This window comes from Camelina sativa, chromosome 10, assembly GCF_000633955.1.
Source record: "Camelina sativa cultivar DH55 chromosome 10, Cs, whole genome shotgun sequence".
In the NCBI taxonomy this organism is placed as follows: Eukaryota; Viridiplantae; Streptophyta; class Magnoliopsida; order Brassicales; family Brassicaceae; genus Camelina; species Camelina sativa.
Window position 1 is genome coordinate 6,148,163 of NC_025694.1, and position 14,773 is coordinate 6,162,935.

Genomic DNA, 14,773 nt, shown 5'->3' on the forward strand with positions numbered 1-14,773 from the left:
CAGATCATACGATCTTTGGTTGACTAGGAAACGACGTCGGCGAAAAGGCGAATGGGGAACCACCGGCGCCACATGGATACGATCATAAGAACAACCGCGTTTTTTAATTTCTCATGCCGTAGGTACAACGCTAAGTTTGGCCCACCCACAGACACAAAAAAAAAAAAAGGTTATAATTAAAAAAAAAAAAATCGAATCTCTAAGAAGAATAAAAAAAGGGAAAGAAGAAGGAAGTCCACTAATCAACGAACCAGAATCTATCCGCACCCTATTTATTGTGGTCGCGACCACATTACATTACATCTTCTCTCTTCTTTCTTCTTTCTTCTTTCTTCTTTCTCTTCCGTTCGTTCTCACCATCACCACCCTTTCTTCTTCTTCTTCTTCTCCCCAAATTCGTAGAACCAACAACAACGCCGAAACGACAACTTGATTCAATCCGCCACAGGTATAATTTTTGGATCTTCTATATTTATCTGGGTTGTGTTCTTTGATCCTCAGCTGACTCTTGTGATTCGTTTTTTTTTTTTTGGGATTGTAGAAGACCCTTCAAATCTTTGGATTCGTAGGTTTTGGTTATGGCATCGAAACGGATTTTGAAGGAATTGAAGGATCTGCAGAAGGATCCTCCTACTTCTTGTAGCGCAGGTTCTCCCCTTTTTTTTTTTTTTTTAGTTTATTCAATATTTTCGTGTTGCTCTTGCCTGCTTGATGATGATGATGATGGATCCTAGGTTTTGATCTTCTTTTGAGCTGGTTTGTGTTTGTGTTTGTGTAAGACGGTTTGGTATTTGATCTCTCGTTAGCTTAGATCTAAATTATCCATAATCTTTGTGGGTAATTCAGCTGCATGATTATCATTTGATTTGTAATTCAGCGGGATTGAATCATATAAGGCCAAAAAGGTTCAAACTTTGTTTGATTCGTTGATAGATCTGGTTTCATTTTGTGATGAGATCTTAGAAATATAAGAAACCTCTCTGGTTTCTCGTTGGGTTTTGATACTAAAAACTTTTGCTTGACAGGACCTGTTGCGGAAGACATCTTTCATTGGCAGGCTACGATCATGGGTCCATCTGATAGCCCTTACTCTGGAGGAGTTTTTCTTGTGACGATTCATTTCCCTCCGGATTACCCTTTTAAGCCTCCTAAGGTTTAAATTCGTTTCCCTCTCTCTCTCTCTCTCTGTCTGTCTATGGTTGCATTTGCATGCTCTTCTCCTCTGTGGTAGCTTAGCTTGATTTACGTTCCTATATGTATATGGTTTGTTTAAAATGTAGGTGGCTTTTAGGACGAAGGTCTTCCATCCAAACATTAACAGCAATGGTAGCATCTGTCTCGACATCTTGAAGGAGCAGTGGAGTCCCGCCCTCACTATTTCCAAGGTTTCCTTTTCTTCTTCCTCATTTTCATCACATGAGCCAGAGAAGGTTTTATATCAGTTTTACTTGTTCATATGAGCATTATTTAGTTGTAACAGAGCCTTTGGTATGTGTGATGCATACAGGTGCTGCTATCAATCTGTTCGTTGTTAACGGACCCAAACCCGGATGATCCTTTGGTCCCTGAGATAGCTCACATGTACAAGACAGACAAGAACAAGTACGAGTCCACTGCTCGGACCTGGACCCAAAAGTACGCCATGGGCTGACGCAGATACTGTCCTTAAGGAAGAGCCCCCTAATAATTAAACTCTTCTTATTGCTATTGTAATGATCTTTATAGACACTTTTGTCTGTCTTATAAAATTTGTGAAGACAGGATCATTAAGAAAATCATATGATCTCCATTTCATTCCATTCCATGGAACTATAAAAACTTTAAATCATCCCATCTAATGTTTGTTTATTGTGTGTGATGCGTATCTGTGTTCTTCTACTTAAAATGGACTCTTTTTGGTTATCAGTTGGTCTTTTCCCCCTTGTTCTCTTCGATCATCATCAACGCTAATATTCTTTTCATTTCTATCAAAACTAGAATCATGAGCTTTGTCGTTTAGTAAACATAAGTCACATAAGTACTATTTCCATTTTTATCACATGAACCATTTAAGGAAACTGGAATCACTAATTTGTTTTGTTGGGTTCATATGGGCTTAAGAGTACGGTTTGACAATGATGTTAAAAGTTATTAACTTCTTACCAATTAAATCTATTTCAAGCAGATGCGAGATTGGTCGGATATGGAACAGAGTACTTGAATTATTCCTTAGGAAGGAACAAACCACCATTTTCCGAAATACTGTAGTATGCTCAAAGCTACTAAAAACTTTTTGGCATATTAGACCTTTTCACTTCAGTGATAGAGAATATTTTAAATAGAAGGTTTAATCCATGAATTAGATCCCTCTTTATTTGTAGTTTATAGGTTTTAAAATACATTCAGATGTTTGTAAAATTTTTGGTAAATTTTTCTCGTTAGTTTGTTAACGATTCATCCAGAAAATTCAAGGATGTATATTATGTTTAATGAAAGTGCTAGTCTCCCACTTGTATGATCAATTCAGAATTGTCTTTCATTAATTTGAGAGTTGTATAAATCAAAGTTTATTATCTTTCTTGAAACTCCAACACTTGTATATAATTTGATATACTGTATATTGGGTTTACTGAGGCTTCCAAGTCCATTCGAATAAGTTTTTAAATGTATGTTTTCACTACTCGAGCACTACTGATAAAACTTTTTTAAAGTAAACTTTATTCGAACCGAATGTTATTTTTCCTCCTAATGCATTTAAACAACCACTAGGTAGATGCACATGTAAATCAGCATCACATAAGGTCTTTGTGTGGGTTCATTGCAGTCGCATTGATTAACTTTGTCTTTTTTTACATTTTATTTTGTTTAAAGTTTTGTCTTGTACTTCATAATAGTTCTATTGTAAATACGTAACTGTACGACTTAAATATACTAGTTAATAGTAATTCTTATCTACACTATACGTGCGTGTATTTTTTATAAAAAAAAAATCTAAGCAAACCATTGCATTTCTTTGTTCATGAGTTCTATAGGTTCGTCGAAGTTGACAAAGTGTATAATAAAACCGGTAAACTAGTGTTTGTTATAGTGTTATCTTACTATTGAAATTGTTTTTCATTAGTGTGAACCCTTTTCTTCAATAATTCGAGGCTTTTACATAATTCAATGGACTATCATCTAAAACGTGTACGGCCAATTTTTTTAAAAGAATTGTTTGGTCAAGTATACCTCCAATTTAAGGATTGAGACAAAAAGAAAGAGTATTCGTAGAATTAAATAAAACAAATCCACTAAAAGTGGTCAACTATATCGACCCACCAACGGTCGTGTTTCATGTATCAAAACACGAAAACTATTACTATAAGGAAGTAAGAAACCAAGTATCAAGAGAAAAGGCAGAGTAAATCCCGATGCAACCCAAAAAACCACGATCACGTTGAGCATGGAAGGTGTTTAAAGACTATATAGTACGTAACTTTGTTTTTGAATTTTGGTCGATTTAATTATTACTAATTTTTAATAAGACGTTTATATCCTTACTTGAATCTGCAAATTACATATTTTGTAAAAACTTAACTGAAATTGCCATGAAGGATAAATCAGATCTTTTTAAAAATTAAACCAAACAATTTCTGTTGAAGAAAATATTGAATTAAAATGGACACTCAGCCGGTCACAAGAGTATCGGAGACAAGGAGTCACGAGGCACGGTAAAAAGTTTCGGTGAAAAGGAAACTCTCCAAACCAGATAATTTGTCTTGAACCAAATCCTAAAACAGAATGGTTTAACTACTTTACTCTTTGTTCGATTCCCATGTTTTACCTAACAACAAAGCTAGTACGGTAGAAGCTAGCTCCGATGATCGATAAGTTTGGACGCGCCTTTCAACAAATAATTATTAATTTTCAAAGGTTATTTTTAAAGTTGAAATTTGCTTTATATACGTAAAATGTAATTAATATATATAAAAACATAGAGCGGAACAAATTTCTAGTAAATATGTAAGCTAATTGAACTTTTACACAAAAGACCAACATTTCTTGCTTGGAAACTAAGGCTGTCTACGATAATGACTTGAGAGTAGTACTCACGAGTCGAGACCATATAGCTTCTGCTCCAAGACATAACATTAGCTTGGGAAAACTCGAAAACTCAGACGTTAATGTTGATATTTGTTTATATTATCGTTAACTTGGTTGAGAAATAATCACTCAAGCGGTGACCTTCTCTAGTCTTTATTTGTCCATCAAAGTTCGAGCTCGTTCTTAATTAGTTTAAAGCAATATGCACCAAGACCAACGTACATCAAATTATATATAACTAATGGTGATAAAGCTTTCGACGTTTTGATATTTTGAGGGGTGGCCCTTCTTTTTAGAATGAATCTTTTGTCCTTTCAATTTATTTATTATACTACCAAGTTTCGTTTATTTCTATTTGGATTCTTCGTTCATAACCGTAAATGGACACGTTATGCTCACATTATATCAGCTTTGCACAAATTCTTTAGCGCAATCTTTCTAAATTTTTGCTATCACGTGTCACCGATTAATGGTGAACCGAAGGATTTATTTTTTAATAGTAGCAAAATTTACTGGGTTGGATATATTACTTCAAGACCGTAGTCTTGAAGTCTTATTGTCATTGGGTTAGAAAGTTGTTGTCGCTCCAAAATAGAAAGTATTCATGACATCATATAACGGATGATATCATCTGTTTCACCATGGAGAGGATGGACTGATTCTTCTACACAATAATTTGAATCATTTACGTTGTTACTAATCATTAAAAATTGATTTTTCGATGTTTGGATTTTGACTTGCTACTTGATAAGTAAATTGTGTTCCTATATTAAACTTTACACAAGCGACATCATGATCGACCTGAAAAATTCTAAGGATGGATGGAACTCAAAAATTTGGTCATTCGTTATTATAGATTTAAACGATATAGAGGTAAAAAAAAAAATAATAATAATAAACAAACGACGATGTAGAAGTAAATATTTACCGATTATTATGATTAGTTTCGAAATAGAAAGAGAAACGTGGTCAAGCCTAGTCCAATCAAAAGATTCAGTTTGTCTAAATTTCAATGTACCCACTTAATTGTCGTCTTTAAGTAATACACCTGTACGTATTATAATGTGGGTGTTGTAATAGTATATATCGACGCATATACTGTATAATATATATACGTGGATTGGTCACTTGGCTCAATGGAGGACAGTGGCCAAGAACACTTCACTAAACCTCGGGGTTTGTCTTTTGTCAATCCAAAGGATTCTCCATGTCTTTCTCTCTCACTCTCTCGTCCTTTCCACTTTGGATCTCCAGAATCAAATCGTCTTCGCCTTCTCTCACACACCTTATTTTTTGTTTGTGTCTTCGCTCTCGGTTTGTATTTAATTATATACAAAACATTATTTGTGGAAGTTATGATCAGTATGTTTTGATGAAAACCAATGACAAATTGTACAAATTAAATATACATATATAATTTCATTTAGCTACAAAGATTAACAATTGAAAGATTACAATGACGTAGAGGTGTCAATTAGTATACTAAAATCTAATGTTCTGTTCTTGTTGTGAGACGTTTAATACTAATGCTTGACGTATTAAGGTTTATGGTCAAATCTGATCACAGAGGATTTAATGTCACCTCATTCATGTTTTGGATTGTTTTTAGTCAGACTTATTGTGCTCCTCGTCAGACTAACGTAACAAACAAATATTCGCTCGTTTTTCTTGTGTTGGTTTCATATTGAGCTTTGCCAACCCTAAACTAAATCAGAACTCGGTTTGAGATGACATATATATCGACACAACTTTACAAAATTAACATACTATTTGGGGGGTATTATTTCAACAAAATCCAACTTTTCAGGCAGTGAATAGTAACACGTATAAGTGCGTATTTGAACATTTTTTAGAAAAATCTGATTCATGTTACCATTCATACATTTAGTTGGCAATAGGCGTTTTTCAAAAAAAAAATGAGAAAACCACTTTGCGTTTTTTAAGGAAAGGTAATATACTCTTGGACCGCTTTTTGTTTGTCCATAATCAATTAGGTAGCGTTTTTGTAGATTACGCACTGTTATTTTATTATTTTTTAATTATTTATTTTATAAAGAGAGGAATAATTAATTAAATTTCAACAATAACTCTATGCTATATTTGATCAAAAACAAAATCTCAATGCTATAAGTATTTTCGATTTTAAAATTTTAAAAGTTCTGATAAATGAATTACTTTTTATTTATTTTTATAAAAAATATTACTTCATTATTCTTCACAAACTACAAAATAATTACTTATAATATGGAAAAACAGATCCAAAAAACTTAAGTCAGTTTTAATCAAAATATAATTTTAAATTATGTCATCTAAAATGTATCATATTTATGTTAACTAGATTTAACAATTTACAAGTAACCTATAGTTTCTTCTATAATGAAATTATTTTTAAAAGATGTATTTCTTCATTATTTAATAAACAAAATTTTACATGATTATAACTTTGGTTTTTAAAGTTCATAAATTATAAATAAAATGTAAATACTATTTCACTAACAATAAAAACTATAATATGTTTATAATGTGTAACGATAAAAGTATATTAATATAATATATATGTTTATAATGTGTAACTATAATATGTATTATGCACCGCTTATTATTTTTTCACCAATCAAACATTATTTTGTACCGCTTATTTTGGAATAACTGCACTTGTCCCGCAAATACATTTGTCCCGCACGTACCGCAGTTGAACCGTACTGCACTAGCAAATTTTTTGTTCCGCACTACTGAATCCGCAGTTACCATTCGGACCCTCAGAGTCAGACCAGGACAAGTTACTGTACGAAGAAGACTAATACTGTATGATACCTTTCTTTAGTAAAATAAATTTAGTATGAACATCTCCAGATTATATACCTCAGCTATGAATAACGTCTGTATCAAAAAGCAGTCATTAAAACAAAAAATTAACAATCTCAATGTAAAGAAAAAAAAAGGTTTGTCCGATGTATAAAATGTTTACAACACATAAATATTAATTCATTTTACACAGTTATATTATATCAAAAACCCTTTAAAAATCGCTTTATTCAGCATTGAACATTTAACAATAAATAAATTGTTAAGAAAAAAAGCCTTGAAACCGAAATAAATAAAAATAAGCGCCAAAGCCTATAGTTGGCCGCCACGTTAATTATCATTTGTATAAATTGACAAGATTTTACTGAATAATTTGGTAACTATGTTGTCCTTAAAAAAGTCATATATAGAAACAAACAAATATTGTATATTTTCTCAACCGGAAAATAAGTTTGTGATTCCCTTTATTTACAGTAGTTGGAATTAAACGTATACTAATTCAAATACTCATTTGGGAAATGAATATATAGCATTTACACATGTAGTAGTATTTTTTGTTTACTAGTTGAATAAGCACTTTAAGGAAAACATATCACGTGACAGGATGTTCATAAGAAATGAATGCAATTTGCACGAAACAGCTCAAACAAGTCGCTACTACATACATATGTCGGTCAAACCTATGTGAAAGTCATGATATATTATTTTTTTAATACTATATTTTCGAAAATGTTTAGTAAAAAATTTGTCTTCAAGTAAACAGATACAATATTAAAATAAAAGATATTTTTCAAACAAAAAAAAATAATAAAAAACTAAAAGAAAAAACGGGGACCGGGTATCTTGGGGTCACGTGATAACGTATATCAAAGAGAGTAAAACCACGCGCTGATTCATCAAGAGGAAAAATGAACACGTGTCAATATGTGATTTGTTTGTATGAATGCGGCGTCTCGTATGGGGAAAAATCTGAGTGAATCAAAATATGTGGCTAATATTATCATATCACTGGGAGAAGTGACGATTTTTGAGAATCTTTAAAACCTCCCAAAAAGAAAAAAAAGAAACAAGTAGATATATAACAGCTAATAAATATTGGAGTAGTAAAATATATTTTATATTTCCGTTTCTCAAAAAAATTCAAACGTCTTAAAAGTTTACATTATTAGTGTTATTTTGATAAACTGAGATTAAGAATGAATTTAATACTTTTTTTTTGTTTCACAAAATTGTCCTACTAAAATTATATAGTATATCTGTATTTCATAAAAATGTCGTTTTATATTTTCAATATAAATTTTACTAATCAAATATCAAATTTAACCCTTTTATTTTATTAATTAGGAAAAAAAATACTTTGTTGTAAAAAAAAAAAACTAGAAAAATTAAATTTAATGTATTAATAAAGTGCTAAGTGCAAAGAGAATTTTTTTTCTTAATATATATGAGTATAAAGAATAGTCGAATAACAATTTTTTATGAAAGATAGAGATTATTATTTAAATATGTTAAATATAATAACACGACATTTCTACGTGAAAACATTTTTTCCCAAGTGTTTTGAATCAATTTTTTTTTTTTAAGTATGCTGAATCTTCACAATAGACGTATTAAAAATTCAAAACATACATCCCCTCTTTAAAAATTTTAAAAGGTATTCAAGAAAAGAATTGTTTCCCTTTTGCTCACCAAAAAAAAAGAAGAAAAGAATAAGAAAAAGGCTAATAATCTTTTTAATATATATTTCTTTTTATGATTAATATATTTTACCAATTATGGCTAAAGCCCGAAAGATCCTATAAAGTAGGATTTAACAGTGACTTCTGAATCTTTCACTTTAAACTTAACTCTCTCTCATTCTCTTTCTCTATACAAATCTCTCTCAAGATTTTTTCACCAGAAGAATCTCTGTTTCTTTTTTTCTTCTTTCGAATCTATTTTTTTTTTTAAAAAGAAAGGAACAAGGTGAAGAAACGAGTGGTGGTGATGATGGATGAGTTTATGGATTTTAGACCAGTCAAGTACACAGAGCACAAGACTGTCATCAGAAAGTACACTAAAAAGTCTTCTGTGGAGAAGAAGAAGAAGATGAGTGATGGTGCTGCTCGTGACTCGTCCTCCAGGTTGGTTCGTGTTTGTCTCATTGATCGTGACGCCACTGACTCATCAAGCGACGACGAGGAGTTTCTCTTCCCTAGGAGACGTGTCAAGAGACTCATCAACGAGATCAGAGTCGAGCCTAGCTCCTCCTCCTCTTCCTCCTCCGGCGACGTCTCCGCTTCTCAGACCAAGGACCGGAAAAGGCTCCCCGTTGATCCTCCTCCTCCTCCTGTTCAAACCCAGAAGAAGTACCGCGGCGTCAGACAGCGACCTTGGGGAAAATGGGCGGCGGAGATTCGTGACCCGGAACAACGCCGGAGAATCTGGCTCGGTACTTTTTCTACGGCGGAGGAAGCTGCCATCGTCTACGACAACGCAGCTATCAAACTCCGTGGCCCCGCTGCTCTAACCAACTTCGCCGTACCACCACCTGAACCAGAACCTGAACCGGAACCGGAGAGCAACATATCGGTTTCGACATCAGAATCAATGGACGACTCTCAACATCTATCGTCTCCGACATCGGTTCTCAACTACCAAACATATGTCTCCGAGGAGGCACTCAATGACCATGTCAAACCGGTTAAACAAGAGTTTCTTGAACCAGAACAAGAACCAATTAGCTGGCATCTTGGACAAGGTAATAATCACACTAATACTGATGACTCGTTTCCATTGGACATTCCATTTCTCGACAACTACTTCAATGAGTCACTACCAGACATCTCCATCTTCGACCAACCTATGTCTCCTATTCATCAATCATCAGATAATGGTTTCTTCAACGATCTCGTCTTGTTTGATAGCAACTACAACACAGGAGAAAACTGCTCTTCCGATATCAAAGAGATTGGTTCAATGTTCAACGATCTTGATGATTCTTTGATATCCGATCTTTTACTTGTGTGATATTATTATTTTTCCCATTACCAAACTCCGGTTCGGTTGCAAATATCTCCCTTGTGAGTCAAATTTTGTCTGAAGTTTTTTGATAAGATTTTGTTTTTTGTTTTTTACTTTCCTAGTGTTTAATGATTTTGTTGAGAAGTAATTTAATGTTTGTCGTCGGCTTGTAAAACAGTTTTGGAGAAATATTGGGGAAAAATAAGTAATTAGTTAAGATATTAGTATTGTTGTTCTTGTCAATTTCTTTGGGTTGCACGAACGTGTTTATGGTGTTATTATTGTGTTTTATTTATTTTTTTGGTTTAAATGAGTTGATTATAAAAAGCCAAACTAAAATTCTCTTTGGCGAGACCACACGAGGAGGCGCAAATCACGCTAGTGACCGGTGGAGCAAGTGGCTTTTGGGTCAGGTCTAAGTCAGTCGGTGCTCCTTTTGCCTTTTCCTATATGGCTTATTAAAAAAGTGTGGGTTTCGTGTTCTGACGCTGGCGGTAAATAATACTACTATTTACAGAAATAAGGGATCAAATTGGAAACTATCCTTTTCAGATATAAAATTTCTATGAATGAGTCTTTGACTGAAATATATATTTTACTAAATATGATTTTTAAAACGAACATATTCATCGTTGACTGATTCTCTCAATCAAATCAATTAGTTTTGAATAATTCGTCACTTTCTTGTTTTGCTATATATTTTCATATAGACAAAAAAAAAGAGGTAAAATGTCCTCAAGTAAAATTAGTGTCCAAAATTACAATGAAAACCCAACGAGAATGGCTTCCAATTCCATATATAGATACGAAATATTTGGCCGGATTTTACATATTTCGGTTTTACTCAATAACTGAATTTGTTTAAAACTTTGAAAATATTGATTTTCAGATCCTATAAATCTGTTAAAAAAATCATATTTGTTCCGAACTTCAATATTTTCTTGTAAATTAACCCAATCTTCATTCCTATTTACGGGGTAAATACATGAGTTATGTCCTTAAGATATTTAAATCCAACACCTAAATTTCTTTTTCAACGCATATATTCTTAACAACCAAATCATAACAAATGCCAAACATCATCACAAGGGAGAAGCAAAAGGTATGAATAATTATGTCCCAAACCATATGAGATAATTATGTTACAACTTACTAGGTAAGGGAGTTGAATGAGTACGAAATGTTGCACTAGTGTAAGAAATAATAATCCCAGGCGCCTCTCCACATGTTGTCTTGTACCATATATCATTACTATGTTTGAACTCATACGGTATATACATTTTAGCACCACATTTTTTGTGCCTAATAGTTAATATATACAAACAAACAAGAAATGGCTATACGCTAAATAGGTCATTTTTGGATTTTGTCTACCGTCTCTACTTTCACTAAAATTATATTGGAGATCTAAATCTATTTGTACAAACTACAAGCCCCCTTCGATGGGAGAAAATGTGATAAATTACTTCGTCAACGGTATGATCAATGAAATTATGAAACCATAGCCAACCCATTTTAAAATTATTGCGGAAAGTATATAGGAAAAGAATTTTTACTTTTCGTAGACATGCAGGGTGACTAAATTAGTTACTATTTGTTTGTAAACTAAAACAGGTGGTTACATTGGTCAGGTGTTTTCTCTTCTGAGAAAAAAAGTTCTTCATTTACAAAGTGGCCACATAAAAAGGTTTGACATACTAAAAAGCTTAGTGTTTCGTTTGGTTTATATACCAGTTTTATATTAATGCAAGGTCAGATAGTATTGTTGTTCTCTTTTCTTATCAAGCATAGTATATTATTGTCAGTTTTTCAACGTGAATAAAATCAAATAAGACGTGTTCACTATATGGATGCGCGTAATAGATGCAAATCTTTATCGAACCTTAGTGGTTTGCAGCATTTTATGTCGATACCAAAAGTTCAAATTGAAAACATCATGATTAATCAAGTTAAACTGTTTTAACTTGTTACTGATTGAGATGCGTTACTATTTTTTTCCTACTTCTTTTTGTCTCATCTATCTTCTAACTCTTTTCGGGGCCTCATTCATGTAACGTAATCATGTTCTAGTTTATTTGTGCATCAAAGAAGGTATTAGAAGTCTCCTATTTTAATGTTGACTAATAAAAGCCGCTTTTTTGTTTCTTAAATGTTATTTTGTCGGGTTATATCATAAAAGAAGACTAATAAAAGATACGTGGAAGAAATCTATTAGAAAATACTATAAAATACATAAGACAGTGCCGGAGAATAATAGATGACATCGTCAAAGAACTTTTTACGCGGAAAAACAAACTTAATGTTCCACAAACAAAGACTTAGAATCCATCGCCAACTAAATCTGGATAATATGAATAATATTTTACACTTGGTCGGGTTACAATTGAGGAAATCATAATAGTTAATATTTATATCTAAGAAGGCGGAAAAAGGCTATTTCCTGCCTGTACATGCTAATTTATATGTGTACAAATTATTAGTGTCAATTTTTACTTATATTTTTGTAAAATTCAAATTTCAAGCTTAATCATAAAAAGTAGTGCCAATTTCAAAATCAACATCAATAAATATTAGTCAAGAACTAACTTAGATGACACGTGTTTGAGAAAGTGGCATTAAACATCAAAACGACATCGTATTGATGCTCTAGTTTCATTTAAAAAAAAAAGGTAACTTCCAAAGGTCAAACCCTGATTCATAGACTTAACCAACTGATCCAACAAAGTTAATCGGTATGTTGGGGAACTTTTATATTTATAACTACTTCTACTCGCGAGAATCTCCACCTTCTTCCTTTCTTTGGCATCTTCAATGGCTGCTTTCGCCGGTTCTTACTCCATCTAGATCCACCTCTGTTGGTCCAGTCGCTGATTATTTTCGTTCATCGTGGTTTCCCAAGATTTGTTTTTTTACTTCTTAATTCTTTTGAACTTTTGAGATTCTCTGTTCCTCTTTGATCATCATCATTATCATTATGGTTTCTGTTTTCCGGTCAATTTTGAATGAGGATATCAAAATTATCAAAACTAGAGAGGTTAGAAAAATTTGATATGTTCGTCTCTCTTAGCAAGCAGATATCGGTTCATATAGAGGAGGGAGGAGGAGGAAGGAGGAAGATCGACGGATATAGTTATAAGCATAAACGTTCCCCACTATTTCGAATAACTCTGTGGGATCATTTGGTTAAGTCTTTGATATAAACATCAATACCCCAGGGTTCAAGACTATGTAGTTACCATTTTATTTTAAAACAAAACTTACAACATCAAAACGACGCCATTTAAATGCAGCTCTTGACTTATATTTATTAAGGGGAAAATGCCAAAAAAAACCCGAAGTTATTTCTATTTGAACCTAAAATAATTAGAGTTGTTATTTTCATACACACGATTTTTCAAGAAAATCAAAAATTCCAGATTTACCCCGATTATCTAATTAATTATTAATTTTTAATTTAAAAACTCTCGGTTTTTTGTTAATCATATCAAACCGAGAGTTAACCGGTATTTAATTACTCTTTAACCGTTTCTTCAACCTTCCGCTATCGGGTTGGATATTTTTCGATCCAGATGGAGCAGACTCGATCGAGGAACAATTTTGGGTGAGTTGTTGTGTTTATTTTTGTTTTTTTGGATCATACAAGAAATCCGACTCAAGTTACCCATATTCAACATCCAAAGCGCCAAATCTTCCAACTTTAGCGACTTGTTGGTGAATTTGAGTTTTGAAAACCCGAACAAGATGATCAAATGGAGGTGTGAGAGCTCTTCTACACTACTACTAATCAACAACAACAATATATAGGTGTGAGAGCTTTTAATGTTGACTAATAAAAGCCGCCTTCTTAAATGTTAATTTGTTAATTTTTATTATATAAAGTTGGGTTTTGAAAATTAGTCATTAACAAGATTTTGACATGTGTCAAGTTATCAATTTGAGATTTTGACATGTGTAAATATTTAATAAGAAGAATTTGATTACAACAAAAAGAAAATATTTTGTTTTAAAAAATATTAATAAATTAAAAATATAATTATAAAATTTTTCAGAATTTAGAAAAACAACTTTTTTAAAAATAATTATAAGGAGATTATATATATATATATATATATCTATATATTTCATAACATTCGAAATTATAATATTATTTACTTATTTTTAATTTTAAGTGATTAATTATTAAAAAAAATAGAAAAGAATTAAGGAAAATATACTTTTAATTATTAATTCTAAATTTTGTACTCACTTCTATATAATCAAAGTTCGCCTCATATTTAAATAATTTATTCAAAAACATTGCTTTCAACTTTTTTAATTGAGAATATATTTTAATGGAAAGGTAAATTCTTATTTTCTTAATCCAAAATTTTCTATTACTTTCTCCTTTTTCAGTTGGGAATAGGTAAGATTAATAAGTTAACAAAAAAAAAAGATTAATATATGAGTCTTCTTTTTCTAATACTGTATTTTAAAATTTATTGTAGTATTTTTAGATTGTTTTAATTTATATTTTAATCTTTGAATGATTTGGGATTTATATATTAACATGCTTATGATTTTCTATTGTTTCTTTAATTATGCCAAATTAATTTTCTTTCAATTTCTCAACCTTGATTGGTTGGTCATAAACCCTTTTTTTTTTTGCAAACATAATTGTTACCATTATTCATTCAATCCCAAAGGGAGATAACGAATAGAAGTTCATCAACCTAATGAATTGATAAAATAAGCTAATCAAACACAAGTGTACAACAAACATAGATAGATAGATTGGAAAAAAATAAATCGTTGTTGATAGATCCATAGGAGCTCAAAGACTTTGACACCCTGGTTTGCGGAAATGTTTAAAAGAATTGATTTAGCCACATACGTCACCAAAATCCAAAATGCACTTATTTTTTCG

At 32.0% G+C, this 14,773-nt stretch overlaps 2 protein-coding genes across 3 annotated transcripts; both read left to right on the forward strand.

Moving 5' to 3' along the window:
- LOC104717429 (SUMO-conjugating enzyme UBC9-like) lies at positions 296-1,858 on the forward strand. 2 transcript variants are annotated; one of them, XM_010434984.2, is made up of 5 exons: positions 296-448; positions 545-648; positions 1,026-1,153; positions 1,281-1,385; positions 1,508-1,858. In XM_010434984.2, exons 2-5 carry the CDS (start codon positions 579-581, stop codon positions 1,649-1,651), a joined length of 447 nt encoding a protein of 148 aa, XP_010433286.1. In that variant the 5' UTR covers positions 296-448; positions 545-578; the 3' UTR covers positions 1,652-1,858. The 2 variants fall into 2 exon arrangements, with proteins under 2 accessions (XP_010433286.1, XP_010433285.1); XM_010434983.2 differs by having other exon boundaries at positions 297-448; positions 542-648.
- On the forward strand, positions 8,786-10,091 carry LOC104717430 (ethylene-responsive transcription factor CRF4-like). Its single transcript, XM_010434985.1, has one exon. It carries the CDS (start codon positions 8,854-8,856, stop codon positions 9,874-9,876), a length of 1,023 nt encoding a protein of 340 aa, XP_010433287.1. The 5' UTR covers positions 8,786-8,853; the 3' UTR covers positions 9,877-10,091.